The sequence below is a fragment of the Chiloscyllium plagiosum genome, chromosome 3 (genome assembly GCF_004010195.1).
Source record: "Chiloscyllium plagiosum isolate BGI_BamShark_2017 chromosome 3, ASM401019v2, whole genome shotgun sequence".
NCBI classification, from domain to species: Eukaryota; Metazoa; Chordata; class Chondrichthyes; order Orectolobiformes; family Hemiscylliidae; genus Chiloscyllium; species Chiloscyllium plagiosum.
Genome location: NC_057712.1, coordinates 128107449 through 128135048, shown reverse-complemented (window position 1 = coordinate 128135048; position 27600 = coordinate 128107449). Strand labels below are relative to the sequence as shown.

The following is a 27600-nucleotide window of genomic DNA, read 5'->3' as shown; positions in this document are numbered from 1 at the left end:
AGTGTAGAGAAATACTTATGGCAAAATCTTTGCAACAAACCAAAAAAAACTGAAATCCAAGTTGAGATTACTGATCTGCCCACAATGTCATAGGTAGTTGATCATATGATGCTATCATATTCCAATCAACAGCATAATATTCAAGGAGAGGGTCATGTTTCAGCCACTGAATCAATAATGCTTTAAGTTGTAGAAGGAAGAGTTTTCCTGTCAAAAGCAGCAGATTCAAACACTGTTCATGTGTGGTTTGTGGTATGTTAATTATTGTTTTAATTAAGTACGAGTCTTTATTCAGATTCCTTTTCAAAACACATGCTGAGTGGCACAGTATGCAGCAATTTAACACAAGTATAGTTTTGAAAGAGCCTGCTAATCTTCACACAGCGTGTAACACAGCATTGGTTATGCTAGCCATATCGGAAGTTTTTAAAATCCTTTTTAAATTATTCATTGGGGAAAGGAGTGCAAATCCATCAGATTAGCTTTTCAGTGAATTGATCCAATTCACTTTGAGTCATGACAAATCATGATCTATTTTGTAACACAGTGCTAAACATGGAGCAAAATTCTCCAATACAGGGCTGTAAATGTACAAATAAATTTGATATGAACTTGGTATACCCAAATTAAGTGAGGCATCCAATCAGATTTGTCGCAATTCTGATATTTACAAAAATACTTAATTTATTTTGTGATCATAGAATAATGTATCATTTGGGTGGTGGTGGTGTAATGATAATGTCACCAGATTAGCATCCAGAACCCCAGATCAATGTTCTGGAGATATGGATTCAAACCCTAACAAGACGGACAGTGAAATTTAAAATCAATAAAATCTAGAATAAAAAGCTGATGTACTGTGATCATGTAATCACTAACGATTGGCATAAACCCCCATTAAGTTCTCTGATGTCCTTTTGGGAGGAAATCTGCTGTCCTTACCTGCTCTGGCCTACATGTGAGTTGAGACCCACAACAATGTGGTTGACTCTTAAGGATGAACAATAAATGCTGGCCTACCCAGCAACACCCTGATGCAATGAACGAATAGAACAAAAACGGCATTAATGGGCCATGCCTGCCTCTCAACAAATATGAATGCGGAAGGCTATGATTAGAACATCATGTTACCCCACAACATAGTCCATCCCCATGTGGCAACTACTTTGTGTGGCCTGTTCTTATTCAAAATGTTATTTATTTAGTGCATTTAATTTCAAAACAGAGCTGGAGAAAACCTGAATGTAGAGAAGAGAAATGGATTTGCATTGTTCCAAGTTTTGGAGGATTGTTAAGTTTTGGGACTATGTGCATAACTTGAGGTAAAGCTAGAATATTTGGGGGAAGGGAGGTGGTTTGTCCTGTGTCCTGCTCTGAATAGTGCTGACCGCAAGCCTTGGTTACCTGACTGTTAAAGATTTAAGAGAGAATGGGCATGCTGGCATGGCCTAGGTTGTTTTACTTGGTGGAAGGTGCAACATAAAAAGTAGAAACAAAAGACAGAAGAAACTCAGGTCTGGCAGCATCAGTGGAGAGAAAAATAAAGTTAGTGTTGAATCCAGTATGACTTCTTTGGAATTCATCAAATCTCCACCAACCTCAATACTTTGCTTTTATGCAAGGTATTCAGACCTATGAAAATAGCAAAGACATCTATGGAGATGGGAAATAAAATGTCATAATTCCAGCAAGGTCTTAGAAATGGCCGATTTAGTAAACAGTTAAAATCTAAACTTTTTATTTCATTTCAAGGCAGAACAAAGTCAAGAGTCACAGAATCAGCATTTGTAGCAGAATAGAAGGCCCATGTAATTCACACTCCCAATGAGGCAGAATCCATAGGACATTACTGTAGGATTTGGTTATAATAATAATTTATACAACACTGGAAGATTCGCCTAGCTTTAGTTAGAGGGGAGAATCTTCAATATTTTCCTCATCACAAAAGGCATTTTTGATTGGTTCGGGGACAATAGAATGTTTACTTACGGGACTGAGTAAAGTATAACTGTAAGGGGATGTTTTTGATTGTTATGATATAAACTGATTTATTTTAAAACTTATTTAAAAAAATTATTTTTTAATATCATTGATTTAAATATGGGTTTTAGATTTCGGGTTGGTGACATATGGGTTTTCTGTGTTAATAATTAATTTGCAAGTATTTCTGTAACTGTGATGATTTCTTTCAAAATCATCTTTGGGTAGTACTAAAGGGTTTTTGTTTGCCTTAGGATGGTTGATGATTTATCACAGTAGACCACTGCATTTTAAGATCTGTTAGAAACTTCTGAACATAGGATATTTTTGAGCTTCAGGGAAATACCTGCTGCTTATAGAGAGATTTCCTTTCAATTTTACTTTGTTTTGGGCTATTCTATGAAGTCATTGGATGAAGATGGTTATTTACAGCAGTGCTCTTGAGGAAGGGAAAATATAGTAAAACTAGATTACTTTGATGGTAGTCCCAAACCAGTGGTGTTGGGATAAAATCTTGAAGAAGTTACTTGAAGCTAGGTATTTTTTTCATGTATGCATAGGAGATGGACTGTATAGTATGAATGTTGCTTGCCACTTATCAACTTAAACCATGATATTGCTCAGGTCTTACTGCTTTTGGACATGCATTGCTTTAGTATCTGAAGAGTTGGAAAGTACAGAATCACAGAACTATTACTGTGCAAAAGGAGGCCATTCAATCCAATATGCTGAGTGAATGGTGCTGAACATTGCACAAGCACCAGAGAATATCCCCATTCTGACCTTGCAATGGAGTTAAGATTATTGATAGAGCAGCTAATGATGATGGGCCTGGAATCTACTTTGAGGAATGCTGCAAAGATACCATGTAGCTGAGATGACTGACCTTCAACAACCAGAACCATCTTCCTTTGTTTAGGTATGACTCTAACAACGAGAGAATATTTCCCCCCAATTCCCAATTATTATAGCTTTGCTCGGTATCCTTGATGTCAGGGACAAGTCACTCTCACCTAACGTTTAACCTCAGTAATAGGAGAGCTCCAGGAAGAAATTGTCAGCATTTCCAGTCTAAGACTTAAAGTCCACACTTACCTTGAGCCTACTGAGCTGTTAGGAAAAGCTTTTCCTCTGTGAAGAGTACTGTAAAAGGAGTGTTTTAGGTACTCAACAGTGATTTCTTTTTGAAACTTTTTGGGATTAATAGCAATAAATAAACTATTTACCAATAACACAAATTCAAAGAATATTAAATACACCATAAAAATATAGAGTCATAAACTCTATACCATAAAGGTATATGACTCTATACATTTATGGTGTGTTTAAAATTCTTTGAATATGTGTTTTCTGTAAGTGGTTTGTTCATTCTATTTTACCTTCACTTCTTTAGGTAAATAAACTTTTTTTATTGCTAAAGAAAATCTGCAATATCGTGCGCTTAGGTTTCAGTGCAAGTCTTTATCAAGAAATACCAGAAACAAAACATGATCTATCAAGCCATCTTTTAGTCTGGGATCTGCCTTATAAAGTATTATCATCACCTCGGATCATAATGTTGCTTTGAAGCATGATTCTTCTGTAGTTGAGAGAATAAAGTCACACAAGAAAGTGTGCAATCAATGATTTGTTTTACAGCAAATGTCTTAAAATGGGAAATCTTTTCATACAATTTCTTTACATCTGGCCACTAGGAATTCAATTTTCTTTTTAAAAGCGGTCGGTCTGTACAAAAGATGTATATCTTTTAATAGTAAAAGCCTTTTTCCATGTCAGTTGTAACTGAATCAAATGTAGATGTGGAAAATTAAATGCAAAGTAGCCACTTAAAGACCTGACCATGTACTGGTTATGTCTAGTATCATCTCTGGATCTTAGAGATATGACAAAACCCAGATATTCCAGAAAAAGATGTTGTGCAGGGAGATATCTGTTTATAGATCCTGAAATGTTTCCTGAAACGTCAATGATTGAAGGTATACAATAGGTCACAGAACTGAAATCTCCCAGAGCAACATTTGACAGTGGTGCGCTGAAGTCTGTAATAAAGACTAGTTCTCAATATTACAGTGCTTCTAATAACCTCAATTTGTCATTGAGTTGATTATCTGACAGCCAAAGTCATAAGACTTCTTAATAGTGTAATCTAGTGACAGCTACCAAGAATCTTAACGATAGTGAGCTGCTACTTTCACAAAAAATACAATACAATGAGGAGAGGGGGAGGAATCAAAATTAATGGAGGAGAAAAGAAAATCTCTTCAGTTTCAGTGAAAGCAGATAGACTGGCTTAGCAGTACAAATAGAATCTGCTTCACTCATGGATATGCTTACTGGACGGGTTGTAAGAAAACGATAAGGAAAACTTTCTGTACGTGGCTACTTTGCATCAAGTCTTTTGGGAGATTACATCTTATCTTTCAAACTTGTAATCTTACATTCAGGTTATCCAAATGTCACAGAATATAAAATAGTCCCCATCAAATCCCAAAACCTGCCTTCCCTTTTACTCTGTTCTACATTCGCTCCCTTCATCCTGATTTCTCAATCACTAACAAACAAAATATCAAATAGCAAGTATTTTAGTTTAAAAATCACCTGAATTATTGGTTTGAGATATTTGTTCAAAGAAATTTGAGTCACAGATCCCACTAAAATATAAATAGAAATACAACTCCATCTGAAAACAGCAAAAAGAAAGGTAATATGTCGGTTTGAATCCCTCACTACAATTTCATTTCCAGGATTTCTCTTTTTAATTCCAAATCACAAAATTTATGACATTTTCTAACTATGGCTGCTCTTCCTAACATGACAATTTCCTTTTGTGTTTTTTTAGGAAAGGCTGTAAATATGAATGTTTACAGAGAAACAGTATTGATCAGATTATTACAATAAGTAGATTCTGGTTAGTGTTACATTTGAGGGAGAGACATAATGGCTTGGGACTGCAACAAAATAAGCAACATGTACACAACTTACAAAAAGCCTCAAAGAGTTTAGCTGTGCTTCTAACCAAAGTCTGAAAGGTAGCAGAAACAATTACACCGTAGATTAGTCGGTATTCTGGTACAAGACACCATTTCTGCTTCCTTCTTCCAAACTTCCTGCCACTTATCAAGATAGTGTTTTCTGATAGTTAACAATTGGGAAACCTTTAAAAATCAGCAGAAAATAACTGGGTGGGAGAAAAGGTGAAATATGAGGATAAGCAGCCAGTATTATAAAAGGAGATTGCAAGAGTTTTTAAAAAATACATAGAAGGTAAGAGAGAGGCAAGAGTGGACACTGGGCTGCTAGAAAGTGAGGCTTCAGAATGTTCTGAAGAAGGTTCACTGGACCCAAAACATGAACTCTGTTTTCTCTCCACAGATGCTGACAGACTTGCTGAGTTTCTCCAGCAATTTCTGATATTTTTTCTGATTTCCATCATCCGCAGTTTTTTTTGTGTTTTTTCGTTGAGTGAAGAAACTGAGGGCATTTTTGATAAGTTTGCAGATGACACAAAGATAGGTGGAGGGACAAGTCATGTTGAGGAGGCAGGGAGGCTGCAGAAGGACTTGGACAGGTTAAGAAAATGCATGTGGCAGATGGAATATAACTTGGGAAAGTGTGAATTATGCACTTTGGTTGGAAGAATAGAGGTGAAGACTATTTTCTATGCAGGGAAAGGCTTTGGAAATCTAAACACAAAGGATTTTAAGAGTCCTAGTTCAGGATTTTCTTAAAGTTAACATGCAGGTTCATGACAGTTCGGAAAGCAAATGCAATATTAACATTCCTTTCAAGAGGTCTAGAGTTCAAAAGCAGAGACGTACTGATGAAGCTGTATAAGCTTCTGGCTAGACCACATTTAGAATACTGTGATTAGTTTTGGGCCCCATATCTAAGGAAGGATGTGCTGTCATCGGAGGGATTCCAGAGGAGATTTACAAGAATGATCCTGGCAATGAAGAGCTTGTCATTTAAGGATCATTTGAAGACTCTAGGTCTGTACTTGATGAAGTTTGGAAGGATGGGTAGGAAGGGAAGGGTGCAGTTGTTGTGGTTCATGTTAGGAGCACCAACATAGGCAAAAGTCCTGTTTGAGGAATATCAGGAATCAGAATCAAAATTCAAAATAAGGACCTCAATCTCTGTATTAGCAGTGAGGCTAAATAGGATGGTCACAAGCACTTTAAAACTACTGGGGGTATGGAGGTGGGGGGAGAAGGCCATGGGGAGCTCGTGGCGGGGTCAATGCAGTTTCAAAATCGAGGAACATGACAGAGAGTAAACAAAGAGTCAGGACTCCTACTTCACATACAGCAGAGAATGACAAAACTGTAGGAACTGCATTGATTAAACCAACAAGAGAGAAATAACAAACAGGTAAACAAAGCATCAGTGCCGAGGGACAGGTTACAGCACATGGCCCAAGTAAGAGTTCTCTATATACACATGCACAGATTGTAAGGAATAAAATAAGTTAGCTGCAGACACAAATTCAAATTGAAGATTATGCTATACAGTACTAGTATTACTAAGCTATGGCTGCAGGAAGGTCAGAATTATGAAGAAAACATACCTGGTTATAAGATTTACTGCACTGACAGAGAAAATGAGAAATGAGGTGAGTAGCCTTTCTGATTAGACACATAATTACTTCAATCATGAGGGCAGACATGGGTGGCACAGTGGTTAGCACTGCTGCCTCACAGTGCCAGAGACCCGGGTTCAATTCCTGCCTCAGGCGACTCTCTGTGTGGAGTTTGCACAATCTCCCCGTGTCTGCGTGGGTTTCCTCTGGGTGCTCCGGTTTCCTCCCACATTCCAAAGATGTCAGGTTAGGTGAATTGGCCATGCTAAATTGCCCGTAGTGTTAGGTGAAGGGGTAAATGTAGGGGAACAGGTCTGGGTGGATTGCGCTTCGGCGGGTCAGTGTGGACTTGTTGGGCGCAGGGCCTGTTTCCACACTGTAAGTAATCTAATCACAGATATGAAAGCATTCAGTGGAGACCATATGGGTGGAACTGAGGAACAGTAAAGGATCTAAAATTGTAATATATGTTATGTACAAACCACCTGTAGCAGCTTTGAAGTGTTAGACTATATAAATGCAGAAATTAGGCATGTGTGTAGCAAAGCTAGAGGAGCATTAAGGAAGGATTTTAATATTAACATAGATTGGGAGAAGCAGACAGCCACAGTCTGAAAGGCAGCGAACTTGTGGAGTGTGTCAGAGGTAGCTTCCTACAGCAGGGGTGGGAGCAGAGTCCTAGGTTTTGGAGTTTAGAGATGGGATAATGATGGTATGAAGGCGGAGCTGAAGTCAATAAATAGGAGTCCTACATAGGTGTCCTTGTTATCCAGATGTTCCAAGAATGAGTGTAGGACCAGGGAGATCTGCCATGAACCTATTATGACAGTAGATGAATTGTAGCGGATCAAGGTAATTTGATAGGCTAGAGTTGATGTGAGCTATTACTAACCTCTTGAAGCACTTCATGGTGACAGATGTCAGTACCTCCAAGCAGTAGTCATTAAAGCACACTGTATGACTTCTTGTTGGCACGGGGATGATGATGGTTTTCTTGAAGCAGGTGGGAACTTCACATTGGATTAAGGGGAGGGGAGAGCTGTCACCTTCCCTCCCGGAATGTGCGGCACTCTGTCAGGCCCTAGTCTCTCACACACAGAGGGAGACAGCCCCGCGGCCAGAAGGATATTGCCTGATGGGAGTGTCCACTTCCAGCGAGGTGGGCCCCTGCTGCTCATCCACTAACTTGTTTTCATTGTACTCGTCAACATTGACTTTCTAAAACCTGTTGGAGATGTCAGCAAATACTCCTGTCAGCTGGTCCACACAGGATCTGAGTGCACAACCAGGAACTCCACCAGGCCAGTTGCTTTACATGGGTTCACTCTCAAGAAAACTGATCTGACGTCTGCAGCAGTGACCATGGGTACAAGTGCACCCAAGGCTGTCAGGGCAGATGATAGCATTTCACTCACCTTCAGTTCAAAGTGAGCATAAAATGCATTGAGCACACTGGGGAGGGGTACATTGTTACCAGCGATTCTACTAGACTTCGCTTTGGAGCCCATTAAATCATGTAAGCCTTGCCACAGTTGATGTGCATTCATGTGGTTAGTCTGGGACTCTAGTTTAGTCTGGTATTGTCTCTTGGCATCCCTGATGCCCTTACGAAGATCATACCTAGATTTCCTGTATAGGTCAGTATTACCTGACTTGAACGCCTGAGAACTGGACTTCAGTAGGTAGTGGATCTCCTGGTTCCCAGTTGTGGAACACGCGGACTAACATCTTTGGCATGCAGTTACTGATGAAGTCTGTGGCGGTAGTGGCATACTTATTTAGGTTGGCTGTTGAGTTCTTGAATATAGACCAATCCACCAACTCCAAGCAGTCACATGGGAGCTCTTCAGTTACGTCAAACCAGGTATGACTTTCTGTACCGAGTGCTCACACTAAGATCCTGCTTGTAAGCTGGGAGAAAGACCACAGCTTTATGGCCCAATTTACCTAAAATGCAGGCAGGGGGTAGAGCTGTAGACAAACAGCAGTTCCACAAACAGCAGTAGATATAGCATCAGTTGTTAATTTTAAATCTGAGAAAGGTAAATTTTTGTGAAGCAAAAATATTTAGAGATATCAGCCAAAAACAAGTATATGTAGTTAGGACACAGATCAGCCATGATTCCACTGAATGGTGGAACAGGCTCACAGGTCTGAATGGCCTATTCCTGCTTCCATGTCCATATGTTCCAAAGAGCCAACTATATCAATGTCAATCTGGATTCAACCCAGACTGGACTGGGTAAGGATGGACTGCTTCCCTGACAATATTTGTGATTCAGATGGGTTTTTATATGTGAACACAGACCAATGTCCAAAATTACCTATACAAGAACTCAAATCCTCTGGTCTCTAGATAGTTGGAGACTAAACATAACCCAAAAAATACATATTAGATGCCTGAGTTGTGCAAGAAGTTCCACGTCTGGAACCTCTGAAAAGGTTTCCAACCTTGACCAAGATGGCTCAGGACTCCAACTTAGATAGTTATCCAAAAAATGTTACAATTATAAACGGTTCTAACTCCTGAGTAGCTATGCTACTGGACTTCTCCTTACCCCAACTACCCTCTCCTATTGAACCAATCCAATTACCCATTGATCCAACTAGCCAGCCAACCCCAGCCCAACCAAACTCTTTACCTGCCATCCTCACTGACTTTCCTCCATTCTGCAGTTTGGGCGTTCAAACTGTGTTTCCTCCTTGGAATGCAGTAGCTAGTGTTGTAGATTGGGGCATGACCTACTGAAAGATTTCCTGCTCTCTGCTCTGCAAGAATTCCTGCATATGCAAGTTATGTAGGATTCTCCAATGGAAGATGGACCCAAAACACTGCAGATAAATAACTGTAGAACGTTTAGTCTGGGTTGCAAATTGGAATTCCGACCCAGACTGGAACGATTTGAGCCTAGGGTTTTATTCAATTAACTGAATTTAAATTCTCCAGCTGCATTGGTGGTATTTGCACTCACGTCTCCAGATCATTAGCCCAGGCTGCTGGATACCATAACCATTACATTGCCATAAACTCTTTTAATAAAGGGAATTAGATCATGTTATATGCTCACAAATTCAAATGCTTCTGAGTTATGAGCTTTTCATCATTGAAACAGCCCATAACATTACAGATCATCAAAGCTCTTTTCTTGGCTCACTTTCCATGAAGAACATGGGGGAGAACAGCCAGCCTGCAAACTTGCCACAATACTTGCAAAAGAAACAATTCTCAGCACTGCATGCCTTTCCTCACAGGACTCGAATAATCTCCAACTTCAACATACATGGGAAATTACAACATCCTGTCAAGGCAAACTGATACAAATTTGGAGCATATTTGGTTTGCTATGCTTAAGATTTGTATTATTTCCTGTTGGACTCAGCCAGCACTGCCCATTGTTAAGCTTCAATAACTACAAGAATGTAAAAAAATAATATAAGCAGAAAATTACATTAACAAATTCTGTTCCAAGGTCAGTCAGTGATTGGCTTACACGAATGCACCCATCGTTATGATCCCAGCCGATGTTATTATTGGACAAGTCAGATCCCTGACTGAAGCACAGCTTGAAAGATCTCGTTTGATTTGGTTCTAACAAAGTGGTCTCTTGCTGGGACATAAGCACACGATGCTGCAGATTTTGCTTGAACATTAAGATGTAAGACTATAAGATTAAGGAGCAGAATTAGGCCATTTGGCCCATCGGGTCTGCTCCACCATTTAATCATAGCTGGGACATTTCTCAAACCCATTCTCCCACCTTCTCTCCGTAACTCTTGATCCCCTTACTAACAAGAACATATCTATTTCTGTCTTAAATACAATCAATGATTTGACCTTCACAGTTCTCTATGGCAATGAATTCCACAGATATGCACCCTCTGGCTGAAGAAAGTCCTTCTCATCTCAGTTCTAAAGTGCCATATCTTTACTCTGAGGCTGTGCCCTTGCGTCCAAATCTTTCCAACTAGTGAAAACATCTTCTCTAAACCCACTCTATCTGGGTCTCTCAGTAGTCTCTAAATTTCAATCAGATCCCCACACATCCTTCCAAACTCCATGAATACAGACCCAGAGTCCTCAACCGCTCCTCATTTGACAAGCCTTTTGTCCCTGGGATCATTCATGTAAAACTCCTCTGGATCCCCTCCAACACTAATACACCTTTCCTTAAATGTGGGGCCCAAAACTTCACAATATTCCCCTATAGCCTCAGCAGTACATCATTGCTCTTGTTTTCTAGCCCTCTTGAAATGAACGCCAACATTGCATCTGCCTTCCTAACTGTGAACTGAACCTTCATGTTAACATTAAGAGAATCCTACACTAGGACTCCCAAGTCCCTATACGTTTCAGATTTCCGATGCCTTTCCCATTTATAAATATTCTACGCCTCTATTCTTCTGACCAAAATGCATCATCTCACACCTTCCCACATTATATTCCATCTGCCACTTCTTTGCCCACTCTCCTGAAATGTCAAAGTCCTTCTGCAACCTCCCCACTCCCTTCATTTATCTTTATGTTGCAAGTTTATGAACAAAATAAATAAAGGTAAAATAGAATAAGCCAAACTACTTATTTACAACACACAAAATATCATCCCATTAATCCTAAAACACCCCTGTATAAACTAGAAATAGAAACACAACTATAATACCCTACAGTACCACTCATACCATATTCACACCAGAGTCTCTGTCTCTAACGCCATATTAATTTTAAGTCATGTGCGACTTTAATTTATCTGCTTGACCTGAAGATAGCTTATTTCTGGAGCACCTGAGCTTAAAAATACTTTAAGTAACTCTTCAGGGTTTTATCCCAACATTTCTGGTCTGGGTTTAATACTAACTCTTTATTCCAACATAATTTAGTTCACTATATTTTTACTGCTTAGGACCACTGGTCTACACAGCCATCTGAATCCAATAACTTCACAGATTTCTCAAAACTCAAAGTAAAACTAAAATGAATCTCTCTCTTTAAGCTATGGGCATTTCCCTTGTTTATTAAACTTAAATAAACAAGTTCCAGGATTTTCCAAAAAGCCTAGAGGCTCCATTATTTATCTTGCTGGGTGACAAAATGATCTAAGCTAAACAAAAACCATCAGTGACACATAAAACCCTAAAGCTCAAAGTCATGGCCTCAAAAACTGTTTTAAAATAAATCACCACATACCAGGAATACTTACAAGTTAATAATTAACTTCACATATACATAACAATCAAATATTACTAACTCTAAAACCAGTAACCAAACTTATAGCAAATGATATTAAAAAATATGTATAATCACATGGTCTACATCATAATATATAGAACATGTGACCCATCACCATAAAGTGCTATGTGCCAGTACAGCAAACCATTCACCTCCAGAACAGAACCTGGAAGACAGAAGAAGTACGAGCATGCTGCTTTGTATGAAAATCTGAAAAATTGGGGAAAGTAACAATTATGGGATGATTGAATAGTTCTGTTTGAAAGTATGAAATAATGCACACATAGAAACATAATGTTTTAGTAGTTATGAGAATGTAGGCAAGGAGCAGACATGCAAGTTTCAACGGAGAGAAGGTGAAAGATGACTGTGGAATTCATTTTACAACTTAAGGCAGAAACTATGTCAATGTTCAAAACTAGATTGGATAGAGGTAAAGGGATATGAGAAGGAGAATAGCCATATGAATTTGTATAATCCATTTCACTACAGAGGCTACCAGATTTACAAAAGTCCAATTTATAAATGCTCACACTTATAAACGCGATCCTACGCAGGATTGAATTAATAATTTTAAAGATCTGGCATACAAATGACTATTGTGATCTGACTGACTATACTGTGTTTCAACTTGCGCACAGAGTCAAGAACAGAAGCTGTTTGCAACCTGGGACTACCTGAATGGTAAAACATTCCAAAAGGGGCTTCACAGGAGTGTTATCAAACAAACTATGACACCAAGTCAATGAAGGAGATAGTAAGTAGATAGTAGGAGATAGACAGGTAACCAAATTTGGTAGAGATAGTTTATATGCAGTATTTTAAAGGAGAGAAAGAAAGAGGTAAAGGCATGGAATCCCAGAACCTAGGGCCTTGCCAGTTGTAGGAATACAGTGATTAAATATGCAATTAAAACTCTCATATGGTAAACATGGTCTAATTGGATCAAACACCATTCTTCTGATTTTATCGAGCTTTTATATACCATAGGACTGCTCTGTCAGTAAAGAGACACAACTGGATGATTTCACCTGACAGTCACCACATCTCAGGAGAGAGGAGTGGTTGAGAAGGAGGGCCCTTCATGGCAATCTCAGCTGATGCAGAAACTGAACCGTCGCTGGTGGCATTACTCTGCATCGCAACCAAATGACCGAACCAACACCTTCACAAATATATGCATATATATAAAACATACATCTGTAAGAAAAGCACATCTGGTTATTACATCATTCTCTACTATCCTGGATTCTCCAGGGTACTGACAAACTGCAATGGAGACTGACTTGCATATCTTGATATCTGGTAGGGTGCGACTGTGATAACATTGGTGATATGAATTCAAAACAATCAGTTTGCATGCAACATAACCACAATGTTATTGTATTGAACAGTGGAATGTGGGGAATGCGGGAATCATGCTATGAATATCCAAATCAGATGTTGTACAATTTTATTACTTACAACTTCAACAAAACCAGCCGGAAATAGTCAATTATCTTAATCTCAAATGAAGATTTCTACAATAAGAACTGCTTTCAGATTAAACAAAATCATTATTATTCACTGTTGCTCCAGGTTTGTCTCAATAGGGTGCTGCACCACGGGTGAACACAGAGAGCACCTGACCAGTGCTCACAGTTGCATGCCAGTTATCTTTCAAGGAATACTGTTCAAGCCATCATTGGTGAATTTTACCATGGCCACATCCAAATTCCACACTGTCCAGATTGGAGTCATTACCTCGCAATCAACAGCAGAACAACTGACCAAATATCCACCGTGTACAATCCTGCAGCACAGATGATGGTTGGTTGGCTTACTGCACCTACACCAGGTTAATGCAAATCCTTTTCAATTGGTCCCCACTTCCCTATCAGCTGTAGCTAAATTTGTCAACATGGAATCAGAAAATTGAAGGTTCAAGGTCTAATGCAGGATTTCACAGAATTGTTACAACTCAAGAGGAGGACAATTGGATTGTCACATCTACAGTGGCTCACAAATGAATAATTTACTTCAAGCCATTTGCCCCCTTTTCCCTGATACCCTGCACACTATTCCTTTTCGGATAATCCAATTCCTTTTGAACGCTTCCAATGCAGTATAAATATAAAAGCTGACATTCTACTGAGTGAGTGCTGTTTTCTCAGAGATACTTCCTTTTAGATGAGATGTGAAACCAAGACCCCATCTACTGTCTCAGGTTTTAAAATTTGCAAATTACACAAACCTTGGAAGGGTTGTGAACTGCAAGAAAAGTAGTTATGGACTTCATAAGGAGACAAACAGGCTGGTGGAACAGGCAGACAACACAGCAGTTGAAATTTAATTCAGAGAAGTGTAAATTGACATATTTTGTGAAGAACGAGAAGAACCATCATAAAATAAAACACACAATTCTAACAGAGGTGCAGATAGTGAGAGGGAAAAGGGATTCTATGCATAAAGCACAGAAGGTAGTAGAGGATCATAGATTTGTAACAGCACAAATGGAGACCATTCAGGCCAGAAATGTTTTCACTGCGTCTTTCAGCATTTTGACTTAATACCAATTTCTTCCCTTTCCCCCGAATCATGCACACTCCTTCTATTTAAATTATCCTATAACTTCTTGAATGCCTCAATTGAACCTGCCTCCACCACGCTGCCAGCCAGTGCATTCCATTAACTACTCTGTGTGAAAACGTTCATTCTCACGTCCTATTTCTTTTGCAAAACACTGACTCTGTATGCCTAGTCCTTGATCTTTTTATGAGTGGGGACAGTTCCTTCCAATCTAATCGAAGCAGGCCAGTCATGATTTTGAAAATTTCCATCAAATCTTCATTTAGTCTTCTCCTCTTCAGACAACTGCAACTCCTCCATGATAACTCTTGACACTGGAGCCCCACAAGGATGCATTCTCAGCCCCCTACTGTACTCCCTGTACACCCATGACTGTGTAGCCAAATTCCAAACGAGGAGGTGGTGCAATGATAACAACTTCTCTTTGAATGACGGCAAAACTAAAGAACTGATCATTGACTTCAGGAAGAAAGGAAGACGACACACCCCCATCTACAGAGCTGAGGTAGAGAGGGTCGAGAGCATCAACTTCCCAGAAATGATGATAACTGACAATCTGTCCTGGACTTCCCACATAAATGCGATGGGTCAAGAAGGCACAATGCCTCTTCCTCCTCAGGCAGCTTAGTAAAATGGGCATGTCCATAAGGACCCTCATCAACTTTTGCAAATGCACCACTGAAAGCATTCTATCTGGATGCATAATGGTCTGGTACAGCCCAAGACTAAGAAACTACAGACGGTTGTGTGCACAGTCCAGATCATCATTGAAGCCAGAAATCACACAACACTAGGTTATAGTCTAACAGGTTTATTTAGAAGCACTAGCTTTTGCAGGACTGCTCCTTCATCAGGTGGCTCCGAAAGCTAGTTCTTCCAAATGAACCTGTTGGACTATAGCCTGGTGTTGTGTGATTTTTAACTTTATACACCCCTGTACAACACTGCCGTCTCCAAATCATCATTGAAGCCAACCTCCCATCCATGGGCTCCATTTATAATTCTTATTCCCATAGGAAAGGCTGCCAACATCATCAAAGACCACACCCCCCACCACTACCCAGTAATGCTCCCTTACAACCTCTTCCGTCAGGCAGAAGATACAAAGCTTGAATACACACACCAATAGATCCAAAAACAGCTTCTTCCCTGACATTGTTAGATTGCTGAATGGAGTCTGTAACTTCAAACCAATCTTGCTGATGTTGATCTTGCTTTGTGCATCTCCTGTGCAGTGTCACCTGAATGCCTCTCTCTGTCTAAGCACCCTATGATCTGTACATTTTTGTTTGCTATAATCTGTCTGTACTGCTCATAAAACAAAGGTTTTCACTGTACTTAAGGACATGTGACTACAAAAAATCAAATCAAGTTTTCAAAGAAAATAATCGTAACTGCTCCAATTTATCCTCATAATTAAGCTTTCTCATCCCTGGAATCATTCTTGTAAACCTCTTCTGCACTCTCTCCTGTTAATTTATCCTTGCAAAGGTGTAGCATCCAGAACAGTACACAATACTCCAGCTGAAGTCTAACTAGTGTCTTATGTAAGTTCAGAATAACCTCTACATTCTTGTACTCTGTCTGTATTAATGAAGCCCAGAACAGTATGCTTTAAGAACAGCTCTCTCCACCTGCCCTGCCACCTTTAGTGACTTATGCACAAAATTATGCTCCTGCACACCCTTGGGAATAGTATCCTTTATTGTCTCGTGTCTCTGTACTCTTTGTACCTAAAGGTTTCACTTCACACATCTCCACGTTGAACGACCACATTTATCTGCCACCTGTCTACCCACTCCACCAACCTGTCACCAAGAACCTTCCAGAGTTCAACACTGCCCTCCTCTCAACTGACAATGCTGTCAAGTTTTGTATCAGCCACAAACTTTGAAATTGTCTTCTGCATACCAAGACCATTTATTTCTCTTCGGAAAAGCATGGGTCCCAAAACTGATTCTGAGGAACACCAATAAAAAACTTCCTCCAGCTCAAAAAGAGACCAATTAACCATTTCATTGTTTCCTATTCCTTAGGTAAATGTGTATCCATATTGCTACTGACGCCTTCGTCCAATGAGCTATACATTTTGCCACAAGGCTAGTGCGCGACACTGTATCAAATATCTTTTGAAAGTGATTAAAAAGCCAAACAGGAACATGGGTTTTAATAATGGAGACAAGATTTCCAAGGTAAGGAAGTTCATTAATAAATAGTGATTCAGCCACAACTGGATTATGGTATTCAACTCTGAGCACCAGAATTCAGGAAGAATGCCATGGCTTGAAAGAGGGTGGAGAAAAGGCTTACAAGAAAGTTGCCAGGGATCAGGAACTTCAGCTATGTGTCTCCATTCGGGCAGCTGGAATTATTCTCCTTTGACAGAGAATTTGATAGAGCTGTTCAAAATTCAAACGGTACATTTAGGGAGAAACTGTTCCTATTGGTGGGAGGGTTGAGAACCAGAGAACAACAGTTTACAGTGATCGAAAAAAATAAGCAATAGTGAGACAAGAAAAAAGCTTTTTTAAAGCTGTGAATCTGGAGTGCATTGTGAGTGTTTAGTGGAGACTTATTCAATCATGGCTTTCAAAAGGTATTGCATAGTCCTGAAGAAAAAAGCATAGCATAGCAATGGGAAAAGAGCCAGAAGTAGGATAGATTGAGTTGTTGTCACAGAGCCCTAGCACAGATATGAAAGGCTGATATCTTCCTTCTGTACTGTAACTATTCTACAATCCTATGACGTAAATGATCCAATGGCATTAGTTGAAGAGAACTACTTAAAGCGCAATGGTGATAGGATAAATAGACAAAGTCTTCATTGTGGTGGGGAGTCCAGAACTAGAGGGCATAGGTTTAGGGTGATAGGGGAAAGATATAAAAGAGACCTACGGGGCAATTTTTTCATGCAGAGGGTGGTACGTATATGGAATGAGCTGCCAGAGGATGTGGTGGAGGCTGGTACAATTGCAACATTTAAGAGGCATTTGGATGGGTATATGAATAGCAAGGGTTTGGAGGAATATGGGTCAGGCGCTGGCAGATGGGACTAGATTGGGTTGGGATATCTGGTCTGCATGGGCGGGTTGGATCAAAGGGTCGGTTTCCATACTGTACATCTCTACGACTCTATAGCTAAAGTGCTCACCTACCTCCAAATCTAACACCTGGCTGGATTCATTCCCCAGTAGCAAATCCAATATCGCTCCTTGTTGGTTTGTCTACGTACTGTGTCAGAAAACCTTCCTGCACGCATTGAACAAAAACTGACCCATCTAAATTACTTGAACTATTGTATTCCCAGTCAATATTGGGGAAGTTAAAGTCCCCCATAACAACTACCCTGTTACTCTCGCTCCTATCGAGAATCATCTTTGCTATCCTTTCCTCTACATCCCTGGAACAATTCAGAGGCCTATAGAAAACTCCCAACAGGGTAACCTCTCCTTTCCTGTTTCTAACCTCAGCCCAAACTACCTCAGTGGATATCCTCAAACATTATCTCAACTGCTATAATACTACCTTTGATTAACAATGCCACACCCCCATCTCTTTTACCATCTTCTCTGTTCTTGCTGAAACAATTAGATCCCAGAATCTGCAATAACCATTCCTGTCCCTCCTCTAGCCATGACTCTGAAATGGCTACAACATCGAAGTCCCAGGTACCAACCCATGCTGCAAGTTCACCCACTTCCAGTGTTCCAGTTTCCTCCACATTCCAAAGATGTACAGGTTAGGTGGATTAGATGGGAAATATGGCGATAGTATAGTGGGTTAGATCTGAGTGAGATGCTCTTCAGAGGTTCAGTGAGAACTCAATGGGCCACACTGTAGCTATTCTATTAGATCTAGCAACTCAAGACTGGGTATCCATGAGACGCTATGCGCCACTGACAGCAGCAGAATTGTACTCCAATACAATCTGTAACCTCATGGCCTGGCATATCCCCAACTCAACCATTATCATCAAAGCTGGGGAATCAACCCTAATTCAATGGAGAGTACAGGAGGGCAACCTAGGAGCAGCACCAGGCATTTCCACAAATGAGGTGTCAAACTGGAGAAGCTACCAAACAGGACTACCTGCGTGTCAAACAGTATAAGCAGCAAATAATAGAGCTAAGAAATCCAACAACAAATCGATCTGATCTAAGATCTGCAGTTTTGCCACAGCCAGTTGTGAAAGGTAGTGGACAATTAAGCAACTCACTGGAGGAGGCAGCTCCACAAATATCCCCATCCGCAAATATGGAAGAACTCAATACAACAGTGCAAAAGATAAGTGCTGAATGGATAATCCATCTCAGCTTCCTCCAATGGTTCCCAGCATCACAGATGCTAGTCTTCAGCCAATTGGATTCAGTCAACATGATGAAGGACTATTGCCCGTAACATCGATTCTCCTGCTCCTCAGCTGCTGCCTGACCTGCTGTGCTCTTCCAGCACCACACTCTCATCTTCAGCATGTGCAGTCCTCACTTTCTCCACATCATATCAAGTCTATGTTAACTAACAAACACCAAACTCCACTAATCCCATTTACCTACACTCGATCCATTGCCTACTATGCCCCGGCATTTTAAGCACTCATCCACATTTGCGATTTTTGAGAAGATTTGTAGCTCAGATTGAGGTACAAGTTGTAAGTTTGCTCACTGAGCTGGTAGGTTTGTTTTCAGATGTTTCTTCACCATGTTAGATAACATCATTAGTGAGCCTCCGGGGAGGCGCTGGTGGTCTATCCCACTTTCTATTTATGTGTCTTGGTCTGTTAGAGTAGGGATATCATTTCTGGTTCTTTTTCTCAGAGGTTGGCAAATGGGGTCCAAATCGATGTGTTTATTGATGGAGTTCCGGTTTGAATGCTAGGGCTCTAGGAATTCTCTGTTTAGCCTGTTCTCGGATGGATGTGTTGTCCCAGTCAAAGTGGTGTCCTTCTTCCTCTGTAGATAAGGACACTAGTGATAGTGGGTCATGCCTTTTGGTGGCTAGTTGATGTTCGTGTTATCCTGGTGGCTAGTTTGTTGACTGTCTGTTTGACGCCGTGTTTGTTACAGTCCTTACAGGGTATTTTGTAAATGACATTTGTTTAGCTGTTTGTTGGTATAGGATCCTTTAGATTCATCAGTAGCTGTTTCAATGTGTTGGAAAGTTTGTTGGTTACCACGGTACGAAGGGGCCGGAGTAGTCTGGTTGTCATCTCTGAGATGTTTTTGATGTATGGTAGTGTGGCTAGGGTTTCTGGGCGTGTTCTGTCTACTGGTTTGGGTTGGTTGTTTAAGAATCAGCAGACTGTGTTTGTTGGATACTTGCTGTTCTTGAATACACTATATCTGTATAAGTTGGCCACAAAGGCCAACCTCCCATCTATAGAATCCATCTACCAGGCCCACTTGTCAAGGAAAGGCCATCAGCATTCTCAAAGATCCATCCCACCCTGGCAAGGCTTTTCTATAATCTCTACCATCGGGAGAAGGTACAGAAGCCTGAATACACGCTCCAGCCGGTTTCAAAATAGTTACTACCCTACTGTTGTTGGAATACTGAATGGACTCTCAAACTCTTAGCATTCGCCTGTATCTGTGTTTTGGTTTTTGCTGCTGTTTACCTATTATTTATTGATCTATGCTCGGGGAGAAGGTACAGAAGCCTGAATACACGCTCCAGCCGGTTTCAAAATAGTTACTACCATACTGTTGTTGGAATACTGAATGGACTCTCAAACTCTTAGCATTCGCCTGCATCTGTGTTTTGGTTTTTGCTGCTGTTTACCTATTATTTATTGATCTATGCTATTTAACTATGTGATCTGCTTACATTGCTTGTAAGACAAAGCTTTTCACTGTGCTTTGGTACACATGACAATAAATTCAATTCAATTCAATATAAGTATTTTTCTTCTGCAACTCATAGTTCCTGGGTGCTGCAGTGAGTTGCGACACGTTCAAGTAAACACAACATGCCTAGAAACCTTAGTCACACTACCATACAAAGACATCTTGGAGATGACAACCAGACTACCTTAACCCCTTGGCAACATGGTAGCCCACAAACCCACCAACACACCATAACAGCTACTGATGCACCTGAAGGACCCTGTACCAACAACCAGCAAAATGAATGTCATTTCCATGCTCTATAACTCAGTTACTCTGAGTATCTATAATGGATCCAGTATCAGTATCAGATACTGAACTGACGTATCATAATTACTGTCAAATAGACAGAGAAAACAAACTATTTCTTCTTGCAAGATTTGATGTCAAACTATCCAATTAATAGGAACTGAAAAAGATCAATCTTTGCTATAATAAATTCAATTCACCTGTCACTGACTGTTCTTGGGGGTTGCTATTATCTTCCAAAAATTGATTTTAGAATACTTGCCCTCATGTAAAAATGTATTTATGACATTCATGTTCACTGCAGAAAGGAGCACAAGTCGACACAGCTATAATAAAACTAAAATGAAGAACTGCAGATGCTGGAAACAAAAACACTTATTGCTGGAGAAACTCAGCAGATCTGGCAACATCTGAAGAGAAAGCTGAGTTAACACTTCGAGTCCAGTGATCCTTCAGAACAGCTGTGATGCCTGGCTGGTATCAGGGCTGCAGGGAAACCTGCAGTGACAGGGAAAGATTCAGGAGTCGTGATCCATTTAGGTAACAATGACCAAGGAAGGACAATAAAGGAAAATCTGCATATTCAGTATGAAAATCTAGACACCAAATTAAGAAGCAGAACTTCAAAGCCCATAATCTGCATTATAACCCAAGGCACATGCAAATTGGCAAAGAGGAAATCAGATTATAGACAAGAATGCAATGTGGGTCCAAGACTATTTAGCTAAGGTTAAATAAGAGATATTGTAAGACTGCAAGAACAGAGCTGGTAAAAGTGCAGTGGCAAATTAGATTAAAAGGGAGGTCAATAGAGATGCAGTGACAGACACTTAAGGGAATATTTCAGAATACACAAGATGGATAATTTCCAAGTAAGAAAAACTCCAAGAGATTTACCCACCATCTCTGATTAACTAAAAGCATTACCAAACTAAAAGAAAAAGCATATCATTGTGTAAAGACAGTTAGCAGGTCAGATGATTACAAATTATTATTAACAGAATAAAAATCAGCAAAGATTCAATTAAGGAGGGAAAAATTAGAATTGAGAAGACTGGCCAGAACTATATAAAAAAAAGTATCTAGAAATATATGAAGAAGTCAACAAAGTGATTATTGATTCTAAAGAAAGTGACTGAAGAATTAATTAAAGGATAAAATTGGAAACAGCAGATGAATTGAACAGGTATTTCACATCAGTCTTCACTACAGAAGATACAAGTAACATTCCTGAAACAGCAATCAATCAGGAAATGAAAGGGAGAAAGGAATGGAAGAAAAATTACAAGCACCAGAGAAGTGGGAATGAGTACATCATTGGACCTGTGGCCCAGAAAGAGCCAAGGTCCTGGTCAGCTTCACCGTTGGATTATGATGGAAATGGCTTGTGAGATAGTTGAAGCATTGGTTTTAATTTTCCAAATCTCCCTTGATTTGGAATGGTTTCCTTATATTTGAACATAGTGCATGTAACGTCTTTCTTTCAAAAGAGAGGGAGACAGAGAGCAGGAAACTATAGACCAGTTAGCGTAACATCTGTCATGGGAAAACTAAAGAAGCTACTATTAAGGAAGTGATAAGAGGGCACTTGAAGAAGTTCAAGCTAATTAGGCAGAGTCAACATGGTTTTGTGCAAAGATTATCATGTTTAATCAGTCTATTGGAGTTCTTTGAGGAAGTAAAACCAAAGACGAGGAGCTGAATTGGGCCATTTGGCGCATTGAGTCTACTCTGCCATTCAATCATGGCTGATACATTTCTCAACCCCCTTCTCCCCTTAACTCTTGATTCCCTTACTAATCACAAGCCTAACTAACTGTACCTTAAATTCACTCAATGACTTAGTTAGGCCACTGTTGGAATATTGCATGCAATTCTGGTCTCCTTCCTATCAGAAAGATGTTGTGAAACTTGAAAGGGTTCAGAACAAGTTTACAAGGATGTTGCTAGGGTTGGATAACCTGAGCTATAGAAAGAGTTTGAACAGGCTGGGGCTGTTTTCCCTGAAGCGTCAGAGGCTGAGGGGTGACCTTATAGAGGTTTACAAAATTATGAAGGGCATGGATAGGGTAAATAGACAAAGTCTTTTCCCTGGGGTCGGGGAGTCCAGAACTAGAGGGCATAGATTTAGGGTGAGAGGGGAAAGATATAAAAGAGATATGGGCCGGGTGCTGGCAGGTGGAACTAGATTGGGTTGGGATATCTGGTCGGCATGGACGGGTTGGACTGAAGATCTGTTTCCGTGCTGTACATCTCTATGACTCTATGACTTGTGCTTCTCAGCCCTCTCTAGCAATCAATTCCACAGACTAACCATCGCCTGATTGAAGAAAATCCTCATCTCAGTTCTAAGGGATTGTCCCTTCACTCTGAAGTTGTGCCCTTAGGTCCAAACATTCTTACCAGTGAAAGCATCTTCTCCACGCCCTCTCAATCCAGGTTTCTCAGCATTCTGGAAGATTCAATCAGATCCCCCCCTTATCCTTCTAAACTCCATCACAGAAATACTCAGATTCCTCAACCGCTCTTCAAATGACAACCCCTTCATCCCCAGTATCATTCTTATAAACCTCCTCTGGATGCCCTCCAATACCACCACTTCCTTCCTTAGATACAGGGCCAAACACTGTTCACAGTTTTCCAAATAGTCACAGGTAGAGTGGAGAAAAATCCTGAGCGTCAACTAATCCTGAGCGTCACTGAAATCAACTAATATTTCACTTCCGGCTCCTTTGGTCACCCAGCTCACAGTTCAGAAGAACCTGTAGCCTCAAAGCCAACAATACATGGTTTATATGAGCAGCTTTCAGCAACACAGTGCTGATCATGAAACACACACGAAGATGAAATCTACAACACTAAAACTAGAATAAAAGCTTGCGAAAATAAAGCAAGGAACACAGCTCAGCTTCCCTTTCACCTATCATTAGGCAAGTGATTGTATTGTATGAAGGATGTAATTAAACTTTTTCAGTCTTTGGAGTTTTGTAATACCAATGTTGAACAAATTCCATCACAACCTTGCCTTAATGTGGGGAATAGCATGCAATTATAAAACTCTGTTAAGTTCATCTGTGCCCGTGTAAATGGACCACAATGTTTTATTGTGCATGCGCAGGATCTGCCTTCATCAATGATATGCAGGTGCATCCTGCAAAGAACGGGCCTGTGTGATGTCACAGTGCGGGGTCTTGTCAGTATTAGGAGCACACCATTACCAAATTTACAATGATGATTATACTTTCCTGCAAAACCATAACTTAGCCTTCTGCTTGCCTGGAAGAAATATAACTCCTTACATTTATGATACCATTGTAGCAAACCAGACAATCATATCAAAACTTTTCAAAAGTCGTTGTTGAGTTCACACCAGCAGAAATTATACACTGGGATCATGTATGGAATGAGAATAAGACCATCAAACAGTCTTTGATTGGGAGATACAAATCCAACCAGATGCTGAAGATAAGCAAATCTCATCCCAGTTTTCTGACTCAGAACCTGTCTTTTACCAGTGACTCAAGCTGACATTAACTAAATCAAAAAGTTTGATTCTGTAAAATGATGGGTTATGCAAATTCACTCATCACCTCTTCCCAATGGAAATGTAAAACCTCTCAGTTCAGTACTTGGGTTACACTGATTTTGACTGGGAAGAAAAGCAATGAAGTTTTACTGTTTGTTTTTGCTGCATCAGTACGGTATTACGGACCACAGCTTTCTCTGTCCAGTTACTATTCATTTTTAATGCTTTAAGACCATTTCAAACCGAGGCTGATAATAACATTCTTTATTTGATACAAAGAGTTTCTGAAATTTGGAATGTCCAACACTTGTAATGTTTTTTTCCACCTGGCTTTCAAAAATAGTCCTACTAAAACTTTATTGCACCAATCACCTTGTCATCTTCCTGGCAAAGCAGTTCAATGAACAAGACCACCTCTCTCCATCTCTAAATTTGACCATATTCATAATAAATTCCACAAGGTTAATTGGCAAAAGAATCTGGAGTGGGGAGGAAGATAACTGTTTCTACACTGAGTTATTACGATTTGAATCTGTAGTTTTCAAAAGGGATCTGGATATACAATTACAGAGGAGAGAGGTGTACAGTTATAAGGTAACAGTTGAGACTAACGGAACAGCTTTTTCAAAGAGCCATATTCAATGCGATTTCACAGCAAAACCTGATGGAATATAAAGGGGGGCACAGAGGATTCACAACTGAGATGTCTATAAGGAGACTTTCAGATATTAGCGAGTTTTGAGAAGATTTGTAGCTCAGGTTGAGGTTCTGGATGCAGGTTCTCGCTGAGCTGGAAGGTTCATTTTTCAGACGTTTTGTCACCATACCAGGTAACATCTTCAGTGAGCCTCCGGACGAAGCACTGCTGGTGTTCCCTGCTTTCTATCACTAAACAAAACAAATTAGAGGAAACCTTCAAGCCCATTAATAATACCCTTACTGGCACAAAATTCACTAAAGAGGAGGAAAACAATAACAAACTGCCATTCCTAGATGTCACATTAGAGCGAACAGTCAACAGGGAACTTCGAACCAGCGTCTACAGGAAAACAACACGTACGGACCAAATATTCAACTACAGAAGCAATCATCCCAACATCCATAAACGAAGCTGCATCAGAACAGTATTTCAATGAGTCGCTACACACTGAAGCACAGAGGAACTACGCAGAGGAAAATCACCGATACAGTATATGCAAAAAGAATGGGTACCCAATGAACGCAGTCTGCCGATTTCTTAGCAACAAACCTAAACAAGCAGACAAAACGCGTCCAGAAACCCTAGCCACTCACCCCTACATCAAAGACATTTCAGAAATTACTGCCAGACTACTCAGACTCCTTGGCATCATGGTAGCACACAAACCCACCAACACACTAAAACAGCAGCTAATGAACTTAAAAGACCCTATACAGACAACAAGCAAAACTAATGTCATTTACAAAATACCGTGCAAAAATTGTAACAAACACTGCATTGAACAAACAGGCAGAAAACTAGTCACCAGGATACATGAACACCAACTAGCCACAAAACTACATGACCCTCTCTCACTCGTATCCTTACTTACAGATAAGGAGGGACACCACTTCGACTGGGACAACACATCCATCCTAGGACAAGCCAAACAGAGACATGCATGAGAATTCCTAGAAGCATGGCAATCTAACTGGAACTCTATCAACAAACACATTGACTTAGATCCCATTTACCACTCCCTGAGAAAAAGAACAGGAAAAGATATTACTACAAGAAATGATGTCACTACAGGAAATTACATTACCAACCCAAGGAAACCCAAACATATAAACACCAGCAGTGCTTTGTCCAGAGGCTCACTGAAGATTTTACCAAGTATGGTGACGAAACGTCTGAAAATGAACCTTCCAGCTCAGCGAGGAAACCTACATCCACTTTCAGATATCTATAAGGAGAGATTATTGAACTGTCACAATGCTTCAAATAAATGCATATGAACTTCCAAAGCCTTGCACACTTCTCCACATGGTACAGATCTAGGACATCAACAATTAAATCATATGGCTACTGTAATAAGAATGAATTGAGTTTAAGGAAACCAGAATTAGCTCTTTAAAACAGAATGAACGTTGAAAGGTAACCCTGATCTGGGCAATACAGCTACCAGAAGTCCTGCGAAGTCATGGAAGGAATAAACAATGAGAAGTCTCAGCCCTGACTTCTCTTTGTAATACCCAGCTGTTGGTTCAGAGTAGCATCAACTTGCTCCCTAACTTGACCCTGGTGAATATGCAGCAAGGGAGGAAAAAGGAGTAGGACTAAAATCAAAGGTATTTTAACCCTTGATTTAAAAAAAATTCAAGCCCCTAAAGAGCATGCGTTTTTAATATTTATCTTACAAGGAACATAATCAAAGGGGGCCACAGATAAGTGATAACTAATGGCCAATGATACATTCTGCATTGTTTTTGAATTAACATCTTGCTGTGCTGCAGAATGGATACAGTTTCTTTCAGTGGTCCCCTTCCATTAAGCAGAAAAGCCAAATAAGAATTACAGATCACTACCAGTCAACACGGTGGCCTCAAATTATAACACAGTAAGAACTACACGCCCGCCAAATCACCCTGGAGTATAATTAACAACCAGACTGAAGCAGAATGCTCGCAGAGCACAACGTACCAAGCAATACACCCACGTTTCCACATACGCATGTGGATATTTCCAGGAGACTGCTGCTGACACCAAGCCAGAAAATGCTTACCTCGCCAAATGCTCCTCGGCCAATGACTTTCAGGATTTCGAAATCTTCCTTGTGGAGCCGCATCTGCTTCACCTTAACAGTAAAAGGCTTGGCTGAAAGAAAACATAAACACAAGCATTACTTCACATTAAAGGAATGCAGAAAGAGGCTATGAAACACAGCACAGAAAATAAGCTGGAGTGAACAAATAGCTGACACTTCACCTTAACACTTGCAGCAGTTACCAATTCATAATACATCTTAGAAGGAATGGAGTGGTGTTGAAGCCTGTGAATGAAATGTCGATCTGATCCTGTGCCCTTTACGTGTGTACATTATCACTTCCAGCAAACCACAACCAAAACTATCCAATAAGACCAGTGTGGAATTCATTAAGCGTAAGAAAAATGAGCTTCAAGAGCTATTCAGACATTTTCAAATTCCATGCTTCATTTCTTTCTGTATTTTTCCTCTTATCCCATCCCAAAACCATTGATGCACAAGAAGTTCCAGCTTCATCTATAACAACTGCTGCTTGAAAAGGGCTGAAGTACATCAGCCCACATCACTGGGTAACATACATTAACCTTTGTAATTTCTTCCATTGTCAAAATGGGGTCGCTATGCATTAGTGGATGCAATCACCAAGCAGAATGTCAAATACGTTTTAATGTATTATGAGCTATCCAAAATTCCAAGTAACTTCAGTTAAATTATTGGTCTGCATTTTTCTCTGATATTCTGAGCACTTTTGATAGTGTTGTGAACATCTGGTGCATAGCTCACGTTAATATCTCAGAAGTGGTGCTCATTTCCCTAAGAGTTCTACTGTCAAGGCAAATGTAATTAAAATGGCAGGCCTTTTACAA

At 40.0% G+C, this 27600-nt stretch overlaps 1 protein-coding gene across 4 annotated transcripts in view; it reads right to left on the bottom strand.

The window, feature by feature from the left end:
- The window catches only part of LOC122548528 (serine/threonine-protein kinase MRCK alpha-like), a 493614-nt gene that overhangs the window by 337176 nt on the left and 128838 nt on the right, over positions 1-27600 (bottom strand). For all 4 annotated transcript variants that reach the window (XM_043687289.1, XM_043687290.1, XM_043687292.1 and 1 more), the window contains exon 3: positions 26753-26844. In XM_043687289.1, the coding sequence (XP_043543224.1) occupies positions 26753-26844 (92 nt within the window). The remainder of the gene's footprint in view (positions 1-26752; positions 26845-27600) is intronic.